The sequence below is a fragment of the Furipterus horrens genome, unplaced genomic scaffold (assembly GCF_987537825.1).
Source record: "Furipterus horrens unplaced genomic scaffold, mFurHor1.1.pri manual_scaffold_1, whole genome shotgun sequence".
NCBI lineage: Eukaryota > Metazoa > Chordata > Mammalia > Chiroptera > Furipteridae > Furipterus > Furipterus horrens.
In genome coordinates, this window is record NW_028327171.1 from 31,349,203 (window position 1) to 31,376,007 (window position 26,805).

The following is a 26,805-nucleotide window of genomic DNA, read 5'->3' on the forward strand; positions in this document are numbered from 1 at the left end:
TAACAACAGTGCGGCTCTGTCTGAGGATTAGCTGATTTCTCTGGACATTGATTGTAAGATTTATGCCAATCCAAGATAAGTTAAAATCATGGCTAAGGAGGAACATCATGCATGATAGAATTGAGGAAATTTGCAAAATTACAGATTGTGTCAGAAGGTAATGACTTTTTCGTGCACATGTGACAAATTCTTTGACTAATTTCCCAGCTTCATGGCTGCTGCTCTAGGTTAACTCTTTCTCGTGTTGAAATGTTCATTCTTTTCTGTGAGTGATGTGTTTGTTCTTTTATGTGATGGTAGGAAGCATTATTTTTGTTAAATTTTTTTGCCCCCATTCCAATATACCTACTTGGTAAAATAAAAATTTAGCAACCCTGTACTGGTTCCCCCAATTTTAAAAGTTACTAGGCTTTTACATGCAAAAATCTGAGAACTAATAGGCCAGAGGGCTTCAAGGCAGTGTTCTTCAAGGCATTAACCATTTCTCCTTAGTTATTTCTTATGGCTATTTCACTGGAGAAAAGACTTTCTTCAAACATTATTTCACCTACTAAAGAACACCTCCCTTATATTTTCAACTCACAATCTGAAACATTTAAAAAAAAATAATAATAATAATTGGGTTACCAAAAACAAAACAAGTTGCATTAATGAATAATCCATCTCTATAAATAAGATTAACTACTTAAGGGAGTTTTAGAAAGGCCATCTTTTTTATTGTGCTAGCTTTTAGTTTTATGATTTCTCATACCTCAAGTACAAGATGATTTACTTTCCTGACTTATTTCAATGAAGTGTCTTCTAAAGCAAGAGACACACACACAATGCCCACAACCTACTCTACCACTGGCAACAAGGAAGAGAAATGCAAGAATTAATGGCAGTTTATTTACAGCTCAACTACTTCTGCCTTGTCTAGCACAATAGCACTGTCTACTGCTATTCTGGTACTGCAGACCTTTGTTCTTATGTAAAGGATTTTATTCAGTAACTTGAAAGTAATGCATCTACAAAGTAATGCTCTAAGTGAGAGTAACTCATTTTAGATTGTGTTATTCTGATTAATGGTGGGTCCCCAGCATTCTGTAGACTAATGTTAATACAGTAGCATTTGGGTAGCATGTATCGTGATTTTTCAAGGTGGTGTATTTGTTTGTTAATGCATCTCATGTCCAGCCATTGCATTATGCCAGCATTAGTGACAGTGCCACTTTGTCAGGCTGGAAAGATGATCTCAGACTCAATAAAGAAACACTTTATCAAAAGAAATAAAGAATGGAAATGAGGCACTACCTTTGGGCTCAGATTAAATTAGGCTCCAGAACTCAGAAGCAGCAGCTACTTTTGCTCTTCTTTCTAATGCAGCCACATGGGTCTTCACATCTCATGCTGTATTAATTCAACAAATACTTATTTGGCACCTACTATGTGTAATGCATTAGGTACTTATTCTGATTATATGGTTATCCTAAGATATACAAAGATGACCGTATGTCCATTTGTGCCATCAAAAAGCCTAGGAAAAGAGATGATGGGAAAGTATCTGTAATAAAAGAAAGCAGTGTTATGTGCTGTGGTAGAGATAAAATGTGCCAAGATTTCAGAGAGGGGAAAATTGTTGAACTGAAGAGCCAGGAGGGTATTCATGAAGGAAATGGAAGTGGAACAGAACCTTGAAGAGTGGTGAGGATCTGAACATATGGAACCAAGGTGAAGTAGTTCCAGAAAAAGTACTATGCAACCCAGCAACAGGAGAGGGAAATTCCGGGATATATATTGCAAAAGGATATCTGGCTAGAATTGCAGGATTCATGAAGGAGAGTTGTAGGGAGAAAGTTATGCTGGATCACAGTGGAGGGGGTTATATCTGATACTATAGGTTTGGGGCATTAGTTTGCAGGCATGAGGGATTTCTTGAAGTTTTATAAATACAAGAATACCTGTTCAACCCTGGCTGGTGTGGCTCAGTAGATTGAGCACTGACCTATGAACTGAAAGGTTGCCGGTTTGATTCCCAGTCAGGACACATGCCTGGGTTGCAGGCCAGATCCCCAGTTGCGGGCATGCAAGAGACAACAAATCAATGTTTCTCTTGCACACTGATGTTTCTCTCCCTTTCTTTCTCCCTCCCTTTTTCTCTCTCTAAAAATGAAGAAAAATAAAATATTTTTAAAAAAGAATACCTGTTCACTACAGTGCATCAAGACAATTCACCTATGGGCTATTCATATGTTATATTGAAGAGGACAGTAGCCTGGGTTGCGAATGCATTAGGTGAAGGACTGTCACTATGGTCATGGCAATGGCTACAGAATAATGGATAAGAGAGGTGACAGGATTGCACTATGGAATAAGTGTTGACAGTTTATTGAACATAAGGGAAAATGAGATGGAGAGGAGTCAAGGATTTTGATATTTTAAGAAAAAAAAATGAGCTGGATTGATGACAGAGTCCTATGTGACCCACCTTGAATTTGAAGTGCTGGCAAGAGTCAAAGACTGAATATACCAAGAATGATTGCAATGCACATCAGAAATTAAGACAAAAATAAAGCCAGAGCTAGAATTTTACTTACTTGGGAATAATATGATTGGGATAATAGTTGGAGTATCTTTGTTTTGAGAGAAGTTTACCAGCAGGAATGACAAGACCATCACAGAGAGAAGGCCAAGAGTAGATCCATAGAGAGCACCTGTGCTTAGAAGGTATAAGGGGGAAAAGAAATCTTTCCTTCTCCCCTAGGGGGAAAAAAAGACTCAGAAAGAGTAATCAGAAGCAGCAGAATTGAAGAAGTCCAGGAATTAGGGGTTGGGTAGGTGGAATCAGAAAGGCTGAACCAGGCTAGCAGAGTTTATTTTGCTTTCACACTGGAAATCTTACCTTCAAAAGGAAGAGAGAGATCACTGTACTATGGATAATATGTTTGTTTATAGAGCAGAGTTTTCATCATCTTAAGTAAGGAGTTTTCTGATAGGACCCACGCCTGCCATTTTTAGCCATACTGCTCCCAGTTTCCTAGCAAAGCATGGAACAGTGGCCTGCTGCCCACTGCCCTGGGAAGAGCCTCTCACAGACCTATGGGTGCTCTTTCCAGGAGCCCTCCAGAAGCCCAAAGATGCATTAGTGCTTTTGATATCTCTATCCTACAGTAAGAGAACACTGCCAGGTTGAAGGTCCATCAAACACTGCTTCTTTTTGCATCTGGACCATCTGCTGTAGGTATGTAGACCTGGAGTTCCCAACCTGAGGCCAGTAAACATAATGACCAGTGAATGTAATATTCCCTTATCCATATGTGTGCATTTTTCTGAAGAAATGATTTATCTTTCTTATTCTTATGAGCCTCTTTATAAAAATAAATGAGTGTATAGATCATATAGTCTTACATGGTGATGTGACTTCCTTGAGTACAAGTGCCTTTCCTATTAATTTTGGTATTTTCATGATACCTTTATCAATCTTCGTTGAATGAATGGCTAATGGCGCTACATTAGATGGACCAGCATAAATGAGAAAACACTCATTTTGGCTCATAGACTCTCATTTGACTTAGCAAATACACATACCTAGGAAACATGTTTTCTAATAATAGAGTTCTTTATTAGTATAACTTATAGCTTAAAATGAGTGCTTCACATACCTGATCTCATTTATTTCTTTAATGCTATGCAAAGTAGGAAGTAGTATCTTCATTCCATGAATGAGAAAGCTAAGACTGAAAGAATGCATGTGACTGGCCAAAGGTCATACATGATATGTTTACTATTATTATTACATGATACATTCATTTGTAAATAAAAATGCCCATGAACATAATATACTTGGCCTCATTTTCCTGAAATTCTTATTGGTTAGCAGGAAGTTAGTTTTTGTTTTATATGAATGAAATCTTTTTATTAGCCTAAAATTTGATATTCATGTTAAATGCAGTGGTTTCCAAATAGTTGTATTATCAAATGACAGACATAACAGTAATATAGTGACTCTACTTCTTTGGTTTTACAGTGGATAACATTAAATAAAAGTAATGAGGATGGGTTTTGTTTCTTCACAGGGCAGAGGTTAAGATGGCATGTCTGATAACAGTAGAGTGTCATGATTAAGATCATGGACTTTGGGGTGTGACTTGGGTTTCAAAGTTCTCATAAACAGAATTGCACTCTGAGTATTAAATACTGAATATGTTTTAAATTCCCGTTTAATTTAGAAGGGTACCTGCTAAATTGCCATTTAAATCAAAAAAGGAGAAAACTTATCTATTCTACTTCCATCTTTTCCTGGAGTTCTCTGGTGTAGAAAAGGAAGAGAGAATGCCGTAGCAGCCTCCCTTGGCTGCTGAATTTGGTGGACTAGCAGGGTAGCTACGCTGTCTCTGCACCTGGTTTCTGTCCCAATGTGGCACACATGAGCCTTGCTTTTCTGCAGCAATGCACTTGGTCTTCCAACATCAGCCATCTTTTGCCTCCTCACAGAATGAGTTGTGAACATCCATATTTACAGATGGGCTACCCTTACTTTCCTAAATGAGAGAGTATTATTTGAAGCTTCATATAAAAGTGGGTTTGAGGGAGCAGAAACCTGGAACCTTTCAATCAAAAACAACAACAACAATAGCAAAAGTCATACCTAAAATTAAACCCCTTAAGATGTGAAATAATTACAAATTAATCAGGCAGTTCTCTGAAATAGAAATTAAAAATATTACAGGAATGATTAGGAAGCTCTGACTTAAAAGTCTGTTGGAAACAACTGCTCTTAAGTTAAATGTGTATACACTCTGTTAACTGAGTAATGGGGGCTATTAGCGTTTCATTCTAATTGAAATACAATTTTCCAAATGTGTATGCTCAACATCACTGTCCATGCTGTTTTAATGATGATTTATATATATATATATATCAAGCACAAGTAAGCTACTTAATTGTTTAAATAAGGAGTTTATGTTTCAGATGCCTACAGTGACAAAGCGTAAGGATACAAAGACAGAGTACCCTGTCTCCCGTGTTTGCGGTCTGGCTGTTTGTGGGGAGGCTGGGCTTTGGAACACTGGTGTGCCCAGAGGCAGAAGTATTCTTCAGATATCTGGGTGCTGACACTGCTTTCTCTTTCCAAGAGAAATCAGTTCAAGAACCAGCTGAGCTTGATGTTTAGAAACATTGATTTAAATAGAATCACCAGTTTGTTGGGGTAAGCTGACATTATAACATCCTGAGTCTAAAAGGATAGTATTGTAGGAGGTCCCTCCCTGCTCAGAGATTGTTACTGGGAGTAGCAGCCTCTTAGAGAACCAATGTGTTAGGGAAAACCACACAAGGATGTGCTGAATCTGCCTTTTCTCTGGGTTACCACTTCCTGTGGGTTCTGTAGTTTGGGCCAAATAAACTAGGGCCCATGGCAGGTGTGTTTATGATCTGTTTCCTCTACTCGCTAACTTAGCTACATGGTGTATTCATTTTAACAATTCTAATGAATGAGTTAAGTGGCACTTCTAGTTGTCTAACTTCACAAGTTCATCTCAAACCCTGTAAATATCTTTTGGCTTTCATTATAGTTGTCCTGGATCTACGTTGTATTGTATAAGCCAGGGTAAACTGTTTCAAAATTTTGACCAAAATATACATGGTGAAGCTATGAAAAATGGATAAATTAGCCTCAACAAACACAACCTATAAATACTTTTTGTATGTGTATCTGTACATAATCTTAAACCCATGAAGGTGGTGGCTTGGGCTATCATGTTCCTGAGAGTATCCTCAGAACTTAGCAGTGTTATTTATTCATTTGACTATTAATTGACTATTGAAAAATAGAACCTTCCAACATATCCTTTAATGGGGTTTTTGTTACAGAGATATTAACACTGTATATTAAAGACAAATACCATACAATCTCACTCATATATATAATTTAATGAACAAACTGAGCTAACAAGAAAAATAGAGACAGACTCAGAAATAGGGAGCAGTCTGACAGCTCTGGGGACTGTTTTTGGGATGGAAGGATCAAGCAAAAATGAAAAAGGACTCATGGATGACAATGTGGTGATTACTTGGGGGAAGGGGGTATAAAGGGGTTAAATGGTAATGAAATAAAACAATAAAAATAAATTAATTAAAAAAACTTTTAGTTTACTTTATAACTTTGTTAAGAAATAATTCATATATATATATATATATATACACTCATATTTCTCTCTTTATTTTCTGAAATAATTCATATGTAAATTACTGTTTTCCAGGATTGAAAGTATTCCAACATGGCTTTCCTTGGACTTTTCTCTTTGCTGGTTCTGCAAAGTTTGGCTGCAGGGGCCACTTTCCCTGATGAAACCATTGCTGACTTGTCAGTGAATATGTATAATCACCTTCGGGCCACTGGGGAAGATGAAAATATTCTTTTCTCTCCATTGAGTGTCACCCTTGCAATGGGAATGATGGAACTTGGAGCCCAAGGGTCTACCCGGAAAGAAATCCATCATTCAATGGGATATGACAATCTGAAAAATGGTAAGTGTGCTTAAGTCTGATTTCTCAAGATGGTTTAACTTTAACTTTCAACTCAGTTCTGTGGTCTTATACCAGAGGCAGCGGTATTTATGCACAGTAGGAAAAGAATCTCATTGAGGTGGTATGGCTTGAAGAAGCATGAAGAAACCTAGGAAAGGCATCAATTCCAGGCTCCATCTCTGGCTGAGTTAACCAAAGGAATTAATATATTATTATTATTAATAATAATATTATTGAAATAAACCGTACTGTTATTAACAAAAGCAAACATGGTTCTTGCTTTGGTGACATTTTGAGTCTAGAGGGAGATACATATATCAGTCAATTATCACATAAATAAATAGAAGTTTACAACTGTGATGAATGCTATAAAGAAAAGCAGTATGATTCTCTAAGAATATCAGATTTTTTTTTTGCTTAATATCAATTGTATCCTCATTGTTTAAATAGAATCTAAGAATCTTTTTTGAAATGTTGCATTATTATAAGAACTATATGTATTGGAAAAATTTGTAGCCAAAATGTATTTTGTAATCACTTTGACATGATGTAAAATCTCTATTTTACTGCTTCTAATATACATGTGACTTACATCATTAAAAAGTTAAGAATTAAAACAATTTCTAATGGATTTTCTAATTGTAAGGTTTAAAAAAGGTCTAGTAAAAGAAAATTTTAAGGAATAATTTGATTTTTAAATAGATAATTAAACTTAATTCTTATTTCTGATAAACATAAGACTAATTTAATGAAAGTAACCTAAGTACTTTGAAAATAAACAACCAAAAATTGTTACTTTATAGATTCTACCAAGATATTGATTAAAATGAAAAATATTATCAGTTGATAACACTAAACTGCAAAAATGTTAATTTGAATATTAGAAATCACAAATATTGATCCTCCTTGCCATGTCAAGTGTGGGAAATGAGGAAGTGCTTTCCTTTGGGTCCCCAGCTGTGTTTTACTCTTCTGCTCTCCATGTTTGCTCCACTCACAAACTTACCCTGTGTCATTTTGCAGGTGAAGAATTTTCTTTCTTAAAGGAGTTTTCTAACATGGTAACTGCTGAAAAGAGCCAGTATGTGATGAAAGTTGCCAATTCCCTCTTTGTGCAAAATGACTTTCACATCAATGATAAGTTTTTGCAAATGATGAAAAAATATTTTAATGCGGAAGTAAATCATGTGGACTTCAGTCAAAATATTGCTGTGGCCAACCATATCAATAACTGGGTGGAGAATAACACAAATAGTATGTCATTTTGTTCTTTTCTTTCCCAAATAGCTTAGTTTTGACTTTCTCTTACTTTTAAAATTGTTTATTTCCTCATTCCTTTTGCACTTTGAATATTACATAACATCTAGTTCGGTATCTAATAATTACTTTGTATAGATTAAAGTGTTTTTAGAAGCATTGTTTATTAGTAAATATTTGAGAAATAAGTTTAGCCTTTTTGGCATGCATAGAATTTTGGCACTATCAAGTGATCTGAAATCTGTGGTCTCCAGTTGATGGGTTTTCTCTGTATAGTAATCTTCGTTATTGTATGACATTTTGCTTTAGCTTACTAATGAATTAGATACTGGTTGGAATTGCAGTTGGTGGCCCCCTTATGATTAAAATAGAATAAGAAAGTTAAAAGTCAGATTTTAATCATTTTTGTTGGCTTTTAAACCACAGAACTTGATTGGCAATCAAAAAAAATTGTTTAGGATTCCTTTAAAAGAGAGCAGCCCATTTAAAACCCAAATAGATGAAGAGAAATTAGAAAGAGACACATTAATTTAAAATTTTATTTTTAATTGCTATATTTTAACTGTATTTAATCTTTCCAAGTGTTTCATATTTTATCATTTTATTTTCCAATTTTACCATAAAAATAATTGAACTTAGAATATTAAAAATTGTGACCAAATTTAAAGTACATTTACTACAGTTTCTCATTAAACTCATATTGTCAAACTTCCCAAATAATGTAAATCTAATAAATTTTATGGTGGGACAACAGCAAAGAACTCTGATGGCATAACCTTGTGTTGTATACGTCCTCAAAATGCTGAAGCACCTTTGTAAGCACAGAAGTGCTATAATTAATAAAATGAGAGAATACAGAGCAATATTGGTTCCTATCTTTTTTACTATGGTATTACTTTTTCTCTATGATCAATCCCACTAAAATCACTCTTTCAACTATGAGATTTAAATGTAAGCTAAAAGAACCTTATGCCTTTTTTTAAACGATCAAAGAATAAGCCAAGATTAATCTCCCTGGAAGAAGTTGAGTTGTTAAAAGCTGTTTGTTTCCATATTCTCTTTAAATATATAGCAATCAACAAAGACCCAGTATCTCTCAAAATAGGTTTGGAAAGGAACATTTCAAGTAACAGAAAAAAAGGTATTGGTCCCCAGTCCTGGCTCATGCGAGATGCAACCCATCAATGTTTCTCTCCTTCTTTTTTACCTCCCTTCCTATCTCTCAATAAAAAATTAATAAATAAAATTAAAAAATGTTTAAAAGGCATCATAGATGATAGGTTAAATTGGGTTTCACTTGTCTGTTTTCGCCAAGTCAAAAGTACTTGTTATATTTGGTAGAAAGATATCCAATGTATATGGGGGTTTGTTTGAATTGAATGACACTTTAATTATGTCCAGTGATCAAGATTAAACTTAGAAATGTTTATTGAATGCTTACTCTGGGCTAAAAGTTTTACATGCATCATTGCAACTGGAAACTGCTGAGATTCTGTTGTTTTGGTTCTGTGGCTTGTGCAAGTATCAAGATACTTGTGTTATTTTAGGTGGTGTGGGTATTTTAGATGCCTTGAAGCTATAATTGTGTGTGAATATTTTTCTTTTGAAAGTAAGATACTTTTAAATTTTATTTTAAATTTAGCAAAGGTATACAGCTTTTCTGTAACACTCTATCAGATGGTAGTTTAATAATCTTTGGTCCCATTTCATCTTCCAATTTAATATGAATTTTTATCCATTTATTTTTCCTACATAGGTCTGTTGAAAGATTTGGTATCCCCAAGAGATTTTGACTCTGTCACTCATCTGGCCCTCATCAGTGCTGTCTATTTCAAGGGAAACTGGAAGTCACAATTTAGACCTGAAAATACTAGAACCTTTTCCTTCACTAAGGATGACGAAAGTGAAGTCCAAATTCCAATGATGTATCAACAAGGAGAATTTTATTATGGTATGACATTTTGGCTTTTATTTCTCTTTTTGAGGTATATCAATAACCTTCTAAAAAAGAACATGAAACATTCATTACTTAAGTTTCTTGTCAATATAGTTTGAGCTACAATTCAATTTCCTTGGCTCTATTTTCCAAGCCTCTAATTAGATTCTGAGTGAATATTATGTGCATTGACAGCTTTTCAATATGTTTCTTCAATTTGTAAATTTGATCACACCTGCAGAGTGACTTTATTCACATAAAAGTACCTGACCTCGTGTAAGAATATTCAATTACTACAAAAAGTCATTGGCTTTGGGTGGTTTTCAGTGATCCATATGTTCCACTCAGCTCTTGATTTGATTCCATACTTTTTAAATCACAAGCATTCTTTTGAAATTTTGCTTTCACACCTGTGTATGTGTGATCAGACATAATTACTCATTCATAGCTTCATTTATTGAGGATCTGTAATTTGTGGTACCGCGCAATAGCCTTGGCATCATTTTCAAAGATGTTTCATTGAACTTTTCAGAAGTTTCAGTTGCTAATCCTTTTTATACCCTGTATTAAACTGGATTAGTTTGTTGTCATAAGCAGCACTGTAATTTTAAACTAAATGTATGTTGGAACCAGTAGCTTACTCTATTTAGAATACATTGTAAAAATAAAAAATATATAATCACTGTTAATCAAATTAACAGTAAAAACTAAAAGGAAAATATCCATTTATTTGGAACCAAAATGTTTAATGTGATGTTTAAAGACCCTAGATCAATTGCAGGAAAATACTCACAACAAAAGCATTATTATTATTATTATTATTTTTGTAATGGGCAAAATTCTAAAGTCGTGGTAGGACCATTTATTTTACCAACTACTCTTTTATGAAGACCTAGTCAATTTAATTGTTTATAGAACACAAAGCCAATTATCTAATTTACCTAATTACCTAATTTGAAGGTCATAATTGCCACAGTACACTAAATACCTATTGTAAAATGCAATAGATTTCATTTTGGCTGTGCTACCTTGGCCTCAAAGCTTTTAGCTGTGATAGTAATAGAGCACCAGGTATTACATGGCCAGTTTTTCCCCTCTTGGTAATCAGGCAGATACTGGTAAATGTAATGTTGGATCCAGGACTTTATTTTTCTAACCAGAACTTTTCATTGATTCTAATAATATCCTTTAAATTTATATTCATTTGAAATCTCATTTTTTTAAAAAAACTAAGTCTAGAGAGCATGTTATGACAAACATGAAATAATTCTGGGATTCTAAAATAGACTCTGCAAGGCTTAGGATTCACTTAAATTTCAAGGTCTATTTTTAAATAAACCCTCTTTCTCTGGTGCCTACATATTTTATATTCTATACACTATTTTGAAGAAAATATTATAACAGATTTAAACCTTTCATTTAGGCTTTGACATGGGCCTTTTATCACCTTTATTTTATTTTTTTAGGTGAATTTAGTGATGGCTCCAATGAAGCTGGTGGTATCTACCAAGTCCTAGAAATACCATATGAGGGAGATGAGATAAGTATGATGCTGGTGTTGTCCAGACAGGAAGTTCCACTGGCCGCTCTGGAGCCGCTGGTCAAAGCACAGCTGATTGAAGAATGGGCCAACTCTGTGAAGAAGCAAAAAGTGGAAGTGTACCTGCCCAGGTGAGAGGCTGTCCTGTGGCTCCCTCTGAGAGCAGGAAGGGGGCATATCAGTGAAGATTCTGACCTGGAAAAACTCTTCCCATTACTTTTGAATTTTAAGTCTTGTGCTACTCTCCTCCTTCTCTGTGCTCTCCTTCTCCTCTGATTCCCCTTCTTCTTCTTTTAAAAAAAGTATTCTTTCATTCTCCTTCAATCCTGCCCTGAGTCATGGCCTCACTTATTAATTTATTCAGCACTATTTACCATCACCTAGTTTGGGATATGAGTCAAGAGTCTTAGCTTCATTTTAAGAGATTTTTCCAATGGATTGTCTCTGAATATAATTTACAGTGACAGTCTTCTGTATTTCATGAATATTTAAAGGTGATTCTGGCTGCAAAAATCATCTCTAACAGTTTTGGAAAAAGTGCAAGCGAGTCACTGTGCTAGGTGCTGAGATGCAACCATAAAAAAGCAGGAAGAAGCTTAAGTTTCTCCCTGTGGCCAAAAGAATAAAGTCCAAGCAGGGCCTTAATGTTCTGACTCATTCCCTTCCTCAGCCTTAGCCTCTGGCCACTCAGCACATCAAACGTGTTGTAGCAGGTACTATCTGTGCACTTGTGGTTATGCCACAGGCATCATGCTCTTTTCATGCCTCTGGGTCTCTATGTATGTTTTTCTTTTATTGGCCAAAAATGTCCTCTTCACATTGCTCTGCCAGATTTACTTACTTAAGCTTCGGGGTACAGCTCTGGCAGTAGTTTTAGGAAGCCTTCCATGAGCCCTCTGATGGAGCAGGTGACACTCATGTTGTCCTCATTTATACATCTCCCTGTTATGACAGTACATTTATGTTACCACCCCACAATGAAGGTACCTTTTTGTACAGTAAGTCTTGCTTTACTTCTGTAAGTTCTCTGAAAGTTGGATCTCCTCCCCATAATAGAAATGTGTTTGCAAAACCAAATCCAATTGAAGACATTTATTCTGTCCTTTAATACCTTAAAACCTAGTAGGGGAGTGAGACCAATAAACAATACAAGTGTATAAACATAATGTGTAAGTTCTGGACTAGGAAACAAGACATACAAATAAACAGTAGATAAACCCATATATGTGTGTATGTGAAAGTACAGTTTTAACATTCATTTTATATTAAGAAAATTATACAAATGTGATTCATTAATATGAACATTGAAAGGTGATAAGATGTAGTATTAAAATTTAATTACCATTCATGTTTATTCTAATTTTAGGAATTATCATTTAAAAGTTCAAGCTTATTTGGATTTCTAAAGTATATTAAGTGAAGAAAATAAGTTTTAGAATATTCCATCACCCCAATAAAATCCCAGTGCCCATTTACAATTAATCCCTGTTGCCATCCTGGGAGCCAGGCAACTACTAATCTATTTTTCTAAATATCTGTAGATTTGCCCTTTCTGGATATTTAAAATCAAAAGTTATATCTTATATAAGCTTATTCGTTAAAAACACTTAGCTGATATTTACTTTGGTTAATGGAGATCTATTTGGAACTGTAAACAGTTTTAACTAGAAATATATATACAGTTTTTCAATAAGATGGCACCCAAAGCAAAGAAGGAAGTCCCTGCCCCTCCCAAAGCCGAAGTCAAGGCACAGGCTTTGAAGGCAAAGAAAGCAATGCTTAAAGGCATCCACAGCCACACACACACACACACACACACACACACGCACAGATCCACACGTCGTCTACCTTCTGGAGGTCTAAGACACTGTGGCTCCAAAGGCAGCCCAAATATCCTGGAAGAGCACCCCTAGTAGAAATAAACTTGACCACTATGCCATTATCAAGTTCCCCCGACTACCGAGTCAGCCACAAGGAAGACAGAAGACAACAGCATACTTGTATTGATTGTGGACATCAAGGCCAAAAAGCACCAGGTCAAAAAGGCTGTGAAGAATCTCTGTGACGTTGATGTTCCCAGTGTCAACACCCTGATCAGGCCTGATGGGGAGGAGAAGGCATAAGTTTGACTCGCTCCAGACGGTGATGCTTTGGATATTGCCAACAAAATTGGAATCATCTAAAACTAAGTCCAGCTGGCTAATTCTAAATATAAAAATTTGTACTAAAAAAAAAGAAATAAAAAGAACTCTATATATACTCATTATGTTAGTATTACACATGCATAATATATAACAATCATAATATATAGCCTTACATTTCTTAATCTACATATATAAATTAAGGTACTTGTACTCCAGCAATTTTCTTTTGGGCTAAAATATTCTTTGCATAACTTTCCACGAAAACATTTATGTATAAAGATTACACTATAAGTCTATACTCAAGGAGAGGTAGCCAATGAATATCTAAGAAATAAAGCCAAGAAGAATGTGTGTTTGTGTGTGTGTGTGTGTGTATTCTCCTTGGCTTTCTATATACATATCTGTCCAGAAGGTATCCCACCATGTAATATTAAAAAGAGACATTTATTGAAGAAGATACAAGATACAAGAAACATTGTAAACAGGACAACAGCACCTCAGTCCCCTCCAAAGTAAGCACCTTGGGACCTCACACGGTTCTCCCAATAGCCGTCAGCTGCCCCATTGTATTTTCCTGAATCTCATCAACCATCTGAAATCTCTTGCCTTTCAAAGGGGATTTTAGTTTTTGGAAAAGCCAGAAGTTGCAGGGCACCAAATCTGGGTTGCAGAGGGGCTGAGTCATCTGCAAGATTTGATGTTTCATCAAAAACCTCTGCATGAGACGTGAAATATGAGAGGGCACATTGTCATGATGAAGCTGCCAATCACCAGGTGCCCATAGCTGCAGCCTTCTGGATTCTGAATCGTCCGAATAGTTTGCATGGAGGAATGTTCAAACTTAACGCAAAATTTGATGCAGATTTGTTGCTCTACTCGCTCAGTCATTTTGAATGTGACGGCCACACAGTACACATGCTCACTGAACTTTGTCTACTGCCCCCCGCTGACTAGTACAGTGAAGTTGTCATTGTTCACACACGCACATTCCAGTCCACTCTCCTTGACTGCCAGGCCCCATCTATGTCACACCAGCCATTCTTGTTATATTAACAGTGGCTGGACTTTTTCGGCACAGACCTCCTGTTTGTATATGTAAATAGATAATTGACCTACATATTGAATATATAAACAATATATCTTATCTAAAAATACTTACTTTTAAACATAACTAATTAAACTTAAATAACTATCTAAATCAGATCTAAACTCTCATCCAGAGACTTTTATCATTAATTTTGTATTTTTCCTTATATAATGAATTCCTTTTGATAATGAGAAATTCAGTACATTGTTAGTGCTTGCCTTATCGAAGTTTATGCATTAAGTGCAGCATCTCCAAATGCTTCAGTTTTGTGAGGATGCAGTTACTTAGGAGTATTATAACAGAATTGTAAATTAATGCTTAATAAATATCACATATTCTAATTCAATCATAAAATGTGGGCTCCAGATCCCACTGAGAAACTGAACATGGCAGCAGAAGAAAATTAATTTTTCATATTCCAAGAGATACTGTTCAATTATGAAATAGTTTGACTTGCTTGCTCATATTAATGCCTGTTACTAAACTAGGCAGATGATTACCATGTATCCATTACTCTAGCAGTTCTGTAAACTCTCCCTATACATGGCAAATGTGTAAAAAGGGAGGCTGAAAGAGAGAGAAGATAAAATTGGTTTCTCTTTTTAAGAGACTGGCTATTTTCAAATACCTATATGCAGTAATAATCAATGGAAAACCACCTACCCCCTCCATTTTACAATATTAACATCCTCAAAATGTTCAATAAGGGTAGTGGCTGCTATGACCCAATTTTGCAAAGGTAAAAGTGTTCTGATAGCTGTGTTCTAGGTTTGCGCAAGTGTCTGTCTTAAATGGTTTGTATAGTTTTATTCATATGGAAATTATTACCTGAAAATGCAAGTTTGCATTTCTGTAATTTGACCAGTTCTTGTCCTGCTTGACAGGTATTTTATTTTCTGTTATACTAGGTTTTATACAAAAAGCTTTAAAATGCTTTCCTTAAGAAGTATAGAGTATTTGGGGGTGGAGGGAAGAGAAATGGCAATGACTTTTGTATTTTTGTTATTTCCCTCCTTGAATAATAAATCTTATAGGAATCAGATAATAAATTAAAATTGTACATTTATCCCAAATACAAGATGTCTGTTTTGGAGAGGGTAAGATTACTACACCTATGTGATACTGCCAGATCCAGAGGAATATCATAAGATTTATGCATAGTCATACATCTCTAAGATTTAAGTGATATTGTCAGATATTCTTTCAATTTACCCATGAAAGCAAAAGTAGTTTGGCTAACATAAAATATATATAATCTTGAAAGCACTTTAGAATACTGCTGGCACAGAGTAATAAGTACTACATAGTATTACTATTATTGTTTGTTTTTCAGTGCCCCAAGTGGGGACCTGGCCTGCAACCCAGGCATGTGCCCTGACTGGGAATCAAACCAGCAACCCCTTTGGTTGACAGGCCAGCACTCAATCCACTGAGTCACACCAACCAGGGCTCAGTGTACATTTTAACTACTAGAATTTATCTTATCTTAATCTATGGATAGTTTTATCTATACTTTTCTCTAGGTAGGAGTTTTATAAACTTGGTACTCATGAACATTACTCTCTTCATTGCATGTGCTGACTTCAGTTTTTACTGATTCAGCTTAGGTATAAGAAGAGTTTTCTAAAATCAAAATCCAGTATCTGACTACTTGGAAAGCAGAGGTACCTGGCTATAGCATCTCTTCACTCTGACTTTTGTAGTCTCAGATTTGTCATTTGTGATTAGAGAGAAATCAAAGGATAAAAAGTGGTTCTGTATGTTGTAACAGGAAACCATGCTGTTATTTTGAAATAATTGTCTACAAATAAAGCACTTAAGTTTCATGTTTGTAAAACAAAATCGATACATAGACCATCTGATGTTGTTCTTTAACCTGAATGCCTTTTACTAGGTTCCTTAATTGCTTATAAATTTATAAATTTTCTTAAAGGTCGTTTACTTGTATATTTGTTCTTTTCTAACATTTGCTCCGCACACCTCCTCAGTCTCTGATGCTTCTGCCCTCCAAAAGAAGCAAATACACCATTACATTGTATGCTTTTATTAAAACAGTCATGCCTTTTGGTTTAAAAAAAAAAAAACAGGGTTTAGCCTTTTTAAAATTGTTGACACTATTACAGATGTCCCCGATTTGCACCTCTTTCTCCGCTCTGTAGTTGTTTGTTTTTAAATAAACTGTTGTCAAAATTATAGTGATTAGTGTCGGGGGCCTTTGGAGTTGGAAAGACCTTAGTTCATATCTTCATTTGATGACCTACTGACTGTATGACTAAGGCAACTTCTTAGCTTTTTTTTTACTTCAGTTTGTTCTTTATTGGAATAGAGATAATACCTATCTCAAAGGACTGTGTGAAATTGTCATAGGTTTAATTAAATGAAATAACATAAAATAGTGTGTGACACAGTAAGCACTCAGTGTAAAGAAAATAACAATGATTATTTATATTAATATTAGTCTGTATTAAGAGGAAGAGATTGTAAATGGATAATAGCTATTTTTTCAATAGTTTGATGAGAAAAAAGATGAATGAATAAATAGAAATTGTTTACATCCTGTCTTCAACTTGGAACAAACATTTTTATGGATACCTGGATTTTATTTCACTTCAACTTATGTGCTTTCTCCTATGCCAGGTACTACAAATATTAAAATTAAAAAAAAAACAAAAACACTAGATTTGACTAATTTAGTTAAAGTAACAGGGATTAATACAGCTATTTAATCAAGTCACTTCATCACTACTAAATGGAAATATATACATCCTAACATCTATAATAATTTGAATATTATACATAACTTCAATATAGTAAGAAATATTAACAGTATTGCCCTCTATTGCATACCCGCTACATGCCAGGACCATCCTAAGGCTTCTAGAAACCTTTTTTAATCCCCTCAACAATACTGTGAAGTGGGTATTATTACTATTGTCATTTTTTCATATGCCAAAACTGAGGCTCAGAAATCAAGGAACTTGCCCAAGTTCAGTCCGGGTAATTTGACATCTTCACCTAAACAACCAGCATCAGACATGTGAAACAAACCAAGTTGCTTTAAAGAAGTAAAAAAAAAAGTTTTCTTACAAATTCCAGATAAATTTCTATATCTGGTGTCAAAGTCTCAGGATAAAAGATGATAGAATGCATATAAGGGAGGATAGAGAGCAATATTCTTAGAAAATGCAGACAGAGGTCGACCAAAGGAAGGAATGAGGACTTAGCAGGGTATAGATGAACAAGTGAGGCCAAGCACTCATTTTCATTGGCAGTTGCGGCCTTCGAGCCCTTTCAGTAGATGAGGATTGTCAGGGAGGAGAAATGAAGAAACTATGTTAATATCTGGTTAGTAACACCAGGGAAATGTTTGGCAATGAGGAAAGAAATAAATAACTCTCAGTTAAAAAGAAGAAGAAGAGGAGAAAGAGGGGCAGTGGGGGAGGGGGAGGAGTAGGAGGAAGAAGAAAGAAGAGAGAATTCACTTCTGATAGCTTCATTTATGTTTCTATTTTAGGATTTATATCATGCTACCTGGACCCCTAATCCTGCTCTGCCATTTATTTAGCTGTACGACCTTGTGGAGCTATTTTATCTTTCTGCCCTTAAGTTTCTTCTTGTTTTAACTGAGGATTATAATAATAGCTACTTCAAAGGGCTGTAGTGATATTTAAATTTATCTGTTTTTTTCTACTCTTGGAACAGTTCTGGATGTATATTAAGCTCTATATAAACGATCAAAAAATAAATAAGAGTAATAATAATAATAATGCACATACAAAAAGCACCTTAATTAAACCATTGAATGTATTCTACAAGATATTCAATATTTTCCTACTCATATTCCTTTTATACTTTCACAGTCAATGTCTACTTTTTGTCAAAAGCAAAATAAACAATATAAGTCCAAGTTAAAGTATAGGATAAAGATAAAATTTAGTACTTAGTTTAATATGTTCGCTATACACTTACTGGTCTTTTGGCCTTATTTTTTTTATAAACATGGACCTGCTAAAACTGTTCTCTCCTCGTCATTTCTCTTGGTGTCTGAGTCTTATTGATAGCGATCATTCCCCTTGTCCCTGGTCTTAAAGCCAGACATCAGAAATTATGCTAATGTATCGTTAACTGACTATCACAGACTTAGCTCTTTTAAGTACACAGCCATTGCCTACAATTTATATTTCGAGCTATATTTATCAGGAGGCAGATTTAGTTCTAAACAGTTGTTTTCATTTTTTTTTATAGAAAATAATGAAGCCCTTTGCCTTTAATAAATGCATTTGTTTCTTAACGCAGCCATGTTTTGGCTATATCTTTAGTAAGATGGGTGATACAATTAATTGGTTTGAAAGACATTCCATTTTAGTAGCAATCTGGCTTTCTGTGAAAGCATTTTTTTTTAAGAGAGAGGGAAAAGGAGAGGAGGAAGAAAGGGAAAGAAACAAACATTGATGTGAAAGAGAAACATTGATCAGTTACCTCTTGCAAGTGCCCTCACCAGGAACCAAACCTGCAACCCAGGCATATGCCCCAACTGGGAATCTAACCGGTGACCTTTTGCCTTGTGGGATGACACCCAGCCAACTGAGTCACTTGGCTGGGGCTCTGTGGAAACCACTTTTTAAAGTTAATATTCTGTTAATGACCCGTGTACTTATTGTTATTTAAGTTTTTAAATAATTATTCATTTTTACAAAAATGAGGCACATTTATGTGTAGTAATTCATAAAGTATATTATCATGTATATTAATTCATTAGAACAGAAAAGGATCTATTATTCTTGTTTTAAAAATCTCTATATAATAGAAAAAAGTGCATGGTTTTTAAGATATAATACTTAACTCACTTTTATTTGTTAACAGCTACCATGAAAACAGGCTTATGTCCTAGAGGTTAATATAATCATGAAGATATATATATTTTTAACACAATAGTTTTTATGTTTCCTTTCTGTGAGTTGTATGGAGTTGAAATGCTGGATGTATTCATTTTATAGCAAAAATTGGCTCTTATTTAATGCTTTCCATTGGGTAGGAAGTTGACCAGGATACGAGGAAGAGAAGGAAGCACCTTGGGTAAATGTATGATTAATCATTACCAGCTTAAAAAAGCAACTATATTACCAGATTAAAGGAATTTGAAAACTCTTTATTTACAAGTTTTACATAGTAGTATGGTAATGATTCTTGATATCAAAACTAATTTATTCCACCATCTATTATGACTTTGTGTCCATATTATATATTTTTCTACTTAATAATTTCATACTTTTCTGTTACATTATTTTATTGGACTCCCCCTCTTTTTACAAGCACAATCAAATACTACTTGCAGTCAAAAACCAGTTTTAGCATAATTTTCCCTCTCAAAAGAGACTTTAAAAATCAACATATCTAACATTTTATTCTTGTCTCAGGTAACAAAATACTGTAACTAAATACTTTCAAAATGCTATAACAAATTGTTTTCCTCCCTATGTGTTCTCCAGGTTCACTGTGGAACAGGAAATTGATTTAAAAGATGTTTTGAAGGCTCTTGGAATAACTGAAGTTTTCAACAAACATGCAAATATGACAGCCTTGTCTGGTAGGGAATAAACACTAATTTTTTAAAAATGTTATTTCATAAAAGGTTTTAAAAGTGATGATGTTGAATCCTCTATTTACTGTGGAGTTCTGAGGTAAAACAGTTAATTGCCAGATAAATATAACAAATATGTTTAAATTTTATAAGCAAAACTATAGTCATAACATTAAGTTTATATTATTCTTGTCTGTGTCTTGTCTTCAAAATAGATTATAATCTCCAGAACACCTGCCTTATACATCTTTGAACTTCCCATCCCATCTGACACAATGCCTTATAGGGTAGATACTCAATAACATGTTGATTGAATATCTCAATATGTCCAATAATAATAAATCATAGAGGAAAGAAAGAAGAGAGGCTAAATGAGTGTCAGTTGTGAGACCTAGATACTTTTTTAAAGGAGTACTTTGTGAGATATTGTAAATATTATTCTAAGTCTTAAATCTGGAAACACTGGTTTTGAAGAAGTAACGTCAAAATATACCTGGTATATTGGGTGTTGGGTAATTTATTTTAACTATTCCAAGAAAATAAAATCCACTTGAATTATTTGAATCAGATACCCTAGGTAAAAATCATAGCATATTAGTAACATTAAAATACTTAGAATATGCAAAATCGTTTTAGAAATTTAGACGTTTATCATTATCATTGAATTAAGCTATCTGTGAGTTTGAGACTCAGCTTATATAATACTTATTTTTTATATTTCTATAGAACACAGAAAATAAAACAATCTGTTTTTGATGACGTAAAGTCAAATATATATCAAGATAAAAGAAACTCAACATGTAAGACCTCTTTATGTACTATTTATTGAACCCAGTTCTCTTTCTAAAGAGAGCTGAAGTGATAGAAGATTTCCTTAGCAGTTCATGAGTTGTAAAAGAAAATTTAGTATTCTTATGCTAAAGTAACAAAATATAGAAAATCAAAATGACCAAATAATAGTTTCTAAACTGGGAGTGTCAGGGCCCATGGACTAAATTCAGGGAAGCAGAGGCCCTCATCTCTGAAAGTGCATATAGGTGTGCATTTGCATGGACCAGAGAGAGAGAGATTTTGCAAGGGAGGAGGCAGCACATTCATAGCTTTCAATAAATTCTCAAGGAGTCTACAATCAAAAAAGCCTTGCCCTTCCAGATTGAGGATTGGGCAGATTGTTTCCTAAGCAACACTTAGCTTCCAGCAGTGAGATGATACTGATGTATCTGATACCAACTCTTCTACCCTTTACTTAGAGAGCTTACATTACAAAACAGTAATAGAGCTTTTCTAAATATCTACCATATAAGTGTTTCTGCCAACACAAAAGAAATGAATTTTCCACAGTAAAGGTTTTCGTGATTCACATCCAGCAACTGAGGCTCTGAACTCTTCAGTTAGATTGTCAAGAAGGTACTGCTGGTGGAGATTCCAAACGTAATGAATATCTTTGAACTTGAGTCAGAAATACGTTCATCGCTCAAGCATGGTATAATTTGAAGTTCTTATGCTCCGGCCCTGACCTGTGTAAAAAATTTAAAAACAAAGTTCTTATACTCCCTTCCTGAGGAACTGAGAGAATCTGTCTACTGTACTGGCTAAATTTCAACTGGGTAATTACATTCTGCTTTCTGACCGTGGCTCTGTTTTCAGTTTGATTAGAGATTCATTCCTCACTGTCTCACCCAAACATCTGGGCCATTATTTCACATGTGTTGAATATCTGTTGCTTTTCAGTCCTGGGGGAGTAGCACTGCAGTGACAAATCAATTATTGTGGTTAGTGTAGCTTAACATGTTTGACATATCTGGAAGGTGTAGAAGGAAATAATTGCCTTTACTGTGTACAGAGACAATAGAGCATAGATATACATTGTGAAGGCAGATGGTTTGGAGATTAGAAATAACAGTAGGGTCTTTCAGAGTTCATATCATACATATGTGAAGTCGCTCTTTGTTTGATCAAATCTCCATCAGAACTGAATCCTTCTCAGCATCCTGCTCCCAGCTGCATTCCCCATACCTGGCACAGGGCCGACACACACTTGCATACAGTAGATGTTCACTAAAGGATAAAACAAAGGGAGGAAGGAGAGAAGAGGCTTCCTCTAGCCACTTTACACATTACATTTCTTGGAATACATACTCCTTAAAACATCAGTAAAAAATCCAGAATTCCCCATCCTCATATACTACCCAGTTCAGGTCTTCAGAATAACTTGATAAAAGATCTAAAGCCAGTGTAATTCTTAAATTCCTAGTTTTACCAATATTGATAGACCCAGCATGCAGTCACCCCAACCCATACATCCTTCATATTCTCTCTCTCTCTCTCTCTCTCTCTCTCTCTCTCACACATACACACACTCCAATGTATAAATCATTCATTCAAAAACTATCTAGTGACACAAGTACAAAGCTTGCATCTCTGCTTCCTCTAAATTCAATGTTATTTAATACCTGCATCATTTATTTGGGCACCTTATACTCTGCCTTACATGATTGGTATTCTTGTCACCTGTAAAGTTCTTTGCTTCTCCAAATAATGATTAAAATGTCTTTGACACTTAGTAACACCACAGCACCAAGGAAGATTATTACCCCGGATTACTTTGTTATTACTTTCTACCTTAATGAGAACTTCATGGTGTTTAAGATATAACATCAGGTATATTCAGTGCCATATCTATTTCTTTCTTTTAACAACTCTATGTGAGGCAGATAGTGTGAGCAAAGTACTGTGTCATAAAAATAAAGAAATAATTAATATATCGTCGTCGGCAGCCGTCCGTCTCGAGAGACGATGGTGTAGCTTCTTAAGAGTCCATCTGCACCGCCGAGAATGGCTGTGCAGTCCGACTCGGGAGTGACATGGTATCTGTCTCCTCCCGTGTTGAATCGACATCTTGCGATGACGCTGAAGCTACAGAGCCTGGGCAGGGTAATATGGAGGGTCTGCTGTTGCCCATGCAGCAGACCCCCCCTCTCTTCGCAGCTGAAGGGTCCAAGGGAAAGACGGAGTCGATACAGCTTGGCTTCAGGTGCGCCGCAGGAGTTGCCGGTGTTGATCACAACATCAAACCGCCTTAGGGACTCCGGCTCCGGATTTTCTGTCGGGGTTTACTCCCTTAGCCTTTCCCCTGAAGAGGTATGCCGCAAGGCAGCGGAGGTTTTTTGGAGTCAGAGTTTTCCTTCTCTGATGTACCCTGACTGGAAGATCGAACCAGCGACACTTAGCTCGCAGGCCGACGCTCAATCCACTGAGCTAAACCAGCCAGGAATTAATATATCATACCCACTCTAAAGAAGCACACAGACTTGTGGGGAGAAAGACATAAAGAGCTGGATTTAATAAAATGAAGAGTGATAGAAGTGCCTTATTGGCACAGTGGTCCTCAACCAGGACAATTTGACCCTCTGAGGATATTTGCCAATTGCTGGAGACCTTCTTAGATGTCACAACTAGAGGGATACTCACTGGTATGTTAGGTGTAGAGGCTCGGGAGGCTTTCTGTATGCCTGTGGTCTACACTGCACAGGACAGCCTGCACACAAGGAATCATCCAGCCCAAATGTCAATAGTGATGAGCTGAGAAACCCTTTACTAGAGAAAGCATTGTGGAAGCAGAGATGGAAAAAAAAAAAAAAAGTCAAATTGCAGAATGGGAGCATATTGGACAAAAAGGTGGAGGAGGAGAATATAGATATGTATTTAAGCTTTTAAATGCACGGAACATTTCCGAACAACATCTTAGAAAGTAATAGCAGTAGTTGCCTCTCCAATATGGGCAGAGGCTCTTAGATAAAAGAAGAGTTTTTGTTTCACGTACCACTGTGTACTGTTTAGAATTTTACCCTGTGTATGTATTTTTTTTTTCAATTAAAATTATTACTTAAAAACTGGAAAATATTATTAGTGAGTTTTGTACATTTAATAACATTATGAATGGTTTCTGTGCCTTTGAAAGCACCCAGAAACCAGGCAGGTACCATTGTGGCACTGCCAGACTCTTAAATCACCACGCATAAAACATCTACCTTCCAACAGTGCGAACGCAATTTGGTAGCGGACCAGAACAACAACAACTCTGATTCATGTTCTCCTGCTTCTGGAGAAAGAGTGACTTAAGGCTCCTTTGCTAAGACCTTTTGAATGTGCTGCTTCGTTTTCCATTTCCCGGTCTTCACCTTCATTTGGGACTCCCATTACTGCTGCCTTAGACTATTTCAATAGCCTCCTAAAAGGTTTCCAATCTCTCTCTCACCTAATCTGTCTTATCTACTACTTATCTACTACTGCCAAGAATTATCAAGATAAATCGCCTTAAAACGCACTCTCAGATCATTCCAGTTCCTGTTTAAAGCACCCCCTCAGCCTGCTGTGCACAGTCTGCTGCTCAGCAGGGCCTTCAGACCTTAGCTCCCTCTAGCCTTAACTGCGGCTGATTCCTTATACCCAGCTGGTGCTCCAGCCACACCGAACACTCGCTCTGCATCACACACCCGCCCTGCTCCCCCTCGTTATGAAATCTCTCCCACCCGAAAGGCCTCTAGAACTGAGCCTCAGCGCAGATATCCCCAGCGTTATCAAGCCACCACATTACAACAGCCAAAGGTGACTACTCCTTAAATTCTAAAATATCCTATTCTGTATTTCTCCTTATGCCACATATACATCTGATCTCATTGTATCATTATTTATGCTCCAGATATCCCCTGCCAGAATTTAACCCTCCCGAAAGATTGATCCTTATATGCACTGGGGAAGCACCTAGAACTGTGCTTTCTGCGCAGTACTTACTGGATGAGAGAATGGATAACGTGAGAGGCTCTGTATTTATTGTGCTTGTTTTTTATCTCAATTTGATGTCCATTGCTTTTGATGCTAACTTCCATTAACATAAAACATAGTAAAGACTCATAATAAACATGGAATCTAGAGAGCATTGAGAACCATTTTCTTCCCAGGCTGGTTTTAAAATGCTCATCTAGTTGCAGTGAAGATCCTGTTATAGAGCAGGGCTATTTTTGTAATGGAAATGAGTGAGTGTCAGCATTGGGATTAATAGATAATCCTCCTGGAAGGTGTAAGGAGGGAAAAAGTGAGTATTAAATCTTTCAGCATAAAGTACGAGCTTTAATAAAGGAGCCAATAAAATCAAGGAGTTAAGAGGCCCCAGCAAAAGCCATATCCAGGTCAGACTAAAGCGCTTAGATTTATGCCAGACTGGGTCTCACATTCTGCCCTTGTTTGTTCTCTTTGTCCTTGCACCTCTAAGCCAGAGGGCTGTATTTCTTCTGGTGCCATCATTCCATTTCTACTCCGGCTTTCTTGCCTAGACTGTTGCAAAAGTTAACAAACTTGATCTTGCTGCCCCTAGCTTTTTCCTCATCTGATTCCCCCTTTATAGCTCCTGCCACAGGTGTTTTCTAGAATGAAAGCAGTCATGTTCTGTTACCTCTGGACAAAGCCCAGCTCTCTAGCATCAGGGTACAAGGGCTTAGTCTGGGGCGTATCCCCTGCCACTCCTCACCTCCTGATAAACCAGGCTCCCACTGGACCTCCAGCCCCGCTGCTCATCTCTCTTTGGAAGTGTAACTCTCTCCTTGGAATGCTCTTGTCCCCTTCTCTGACATTCACTCCTCTGCTTATTCTTTGAGAACCAGCCCAAGTGTCACTGCCTCGGAGAAGCCTCCACTGACAGCTCTCCCTTCCTAGATGATTTACGTTCCTTCCTGTGCATTCTCATAGTGCAGAGGTTTTCTTAGATTGTTTGTTCACATACCTGTCTCTGGCCCCAGAGCTCCTCAGCAGCAGGGATTGTCATAGACATTTTTCTATACTCAGAGCCCAGGATCGAGGCTGTGTGAGTGCGTGGTGAGTGAACGGTGCTTGGCTCTGGTTTGCTCCAAGTGTGGGAGCGTGTGTCAAACCTCCAATCCTCCTCACTCCCCACATTCCAGCCACACAAGCCCTCTTTTGAGTCCTTGAACATACCTGGCTTGTATCTGCCTCTGCACTAGCTTTTCTCTCCACTGGGAACCCTACCTGTAGGTCTTCTCATTCTTTAGGTGTCAGCTCAGATTGACCTTCTCAGACATGCCTCTTCTAATGGCCTATGAAAAGCAGCTCTTCTTCCATGCCCTAGTCACCAGCCAACACATCACCTAATCTTATTTCTTAGTTACACATACTACACCCTGAAATTGTGATAATTGATTGACTTGCTTTTTAATTGTTCTTGTCATTTAATGTCTGCTTTCCCCCATTAGGAGGAAATTGTTTAGTTTACCATAGTATGCCCAGTGCATCAACAATGTCTGACACATAGTAGGTGCTTAGTACATGAGTGAATGAATGAATGAATATTTGCTTGTCTATTACAAAAATCTACCCAGTAAAACAAATAGTATTCCTACCTTGAAGGAGCTCAAATTCTAGAAGCCTTTCTAAAGTTTATGGGTGGAGGGAGGTAAAGCTAAAAATATTTTAGCAACTAAAATATTTTAGCAACTAAGTATTTAGCTTTTGGCCCTATTATGGAATTCTCTTCATTTTATTATTTCAAACATGTCCTTGGTGATACAGAAATCTATTTAAACTGGCTGTGTCTAGGAACAGTGCCACAAAGGGAGCAGTGGCATCCACTTACTTGATGGCTGTGCTTCCAGCACTACGTTAATCACAGATCCTTAGAGCTTTGGTGCCCTGCACAGTACCGCGTACAAGTAGGGTACTTGGTAAATATTTGCTCAGTGA

The 26,805-nt window shown here is 36.3% G+C and overlaps 1 protein-coding gene and 1 long non-coding RNA gene across 4 annotated transcripts in view; one reads left to right on the forward strand and one right to left on the reverse strand.

Annotated features, from left to right (window-relative positions):
• Positions 1-26,805, forward strand: part of SERPINI1 (serpin family I member 1) — a 78,277-nt gene that overhangs the window by 42,818 nt on the left and 8,654 nt on the right. For both annotated transcript variants that reach the window (XM_090273542.1, XM_090273532.1), the window contains 5 exons: positions 6,240-6,507; positions 7,531-7,761; positions 9,521-9,715; positions 11,167-11,371; positions 19,961-20,058. In XM_090273542.1, coding sequence (XP_090129668.1) covers positions 6,258-6,507; positions 7,531-7,761; positions 9,521-9,715; positions 11,167-11,371; positions 19,961-20,058 — 979 coding nt within the window. In that variant the 5' untranslated portion in view covers positions 6,240-6,257. The remainder of the gene's footprint in view (positions 1-6,239; positions 6,508-7,530; positions 7,762-9,520; positions 9,716-11,166; positions 11,372-19,960; positions 20,059-26,805) is intronic.
• On the reverse strand, positions 12,088-25,921 carry LOC150020836 (uncharacterized). 2 transcript variants are annotated; one of them, XR_016510492.1, is made up of 4 exons: positions 25,832-25,921; positions 21,414-21,569; positions 13,239-13,340; positions 12,088-12,182 (listed from the first exon to the last, which is right to left on the reverse strand). It is a non-coding gene; the product is annotated as an uncharacterized LOC150020836 (long non-coding RNA). The 2 variants fall into 2 exon arrangements; XR_016510493.1 differs by lacking the exon at positions 21,414-21,569.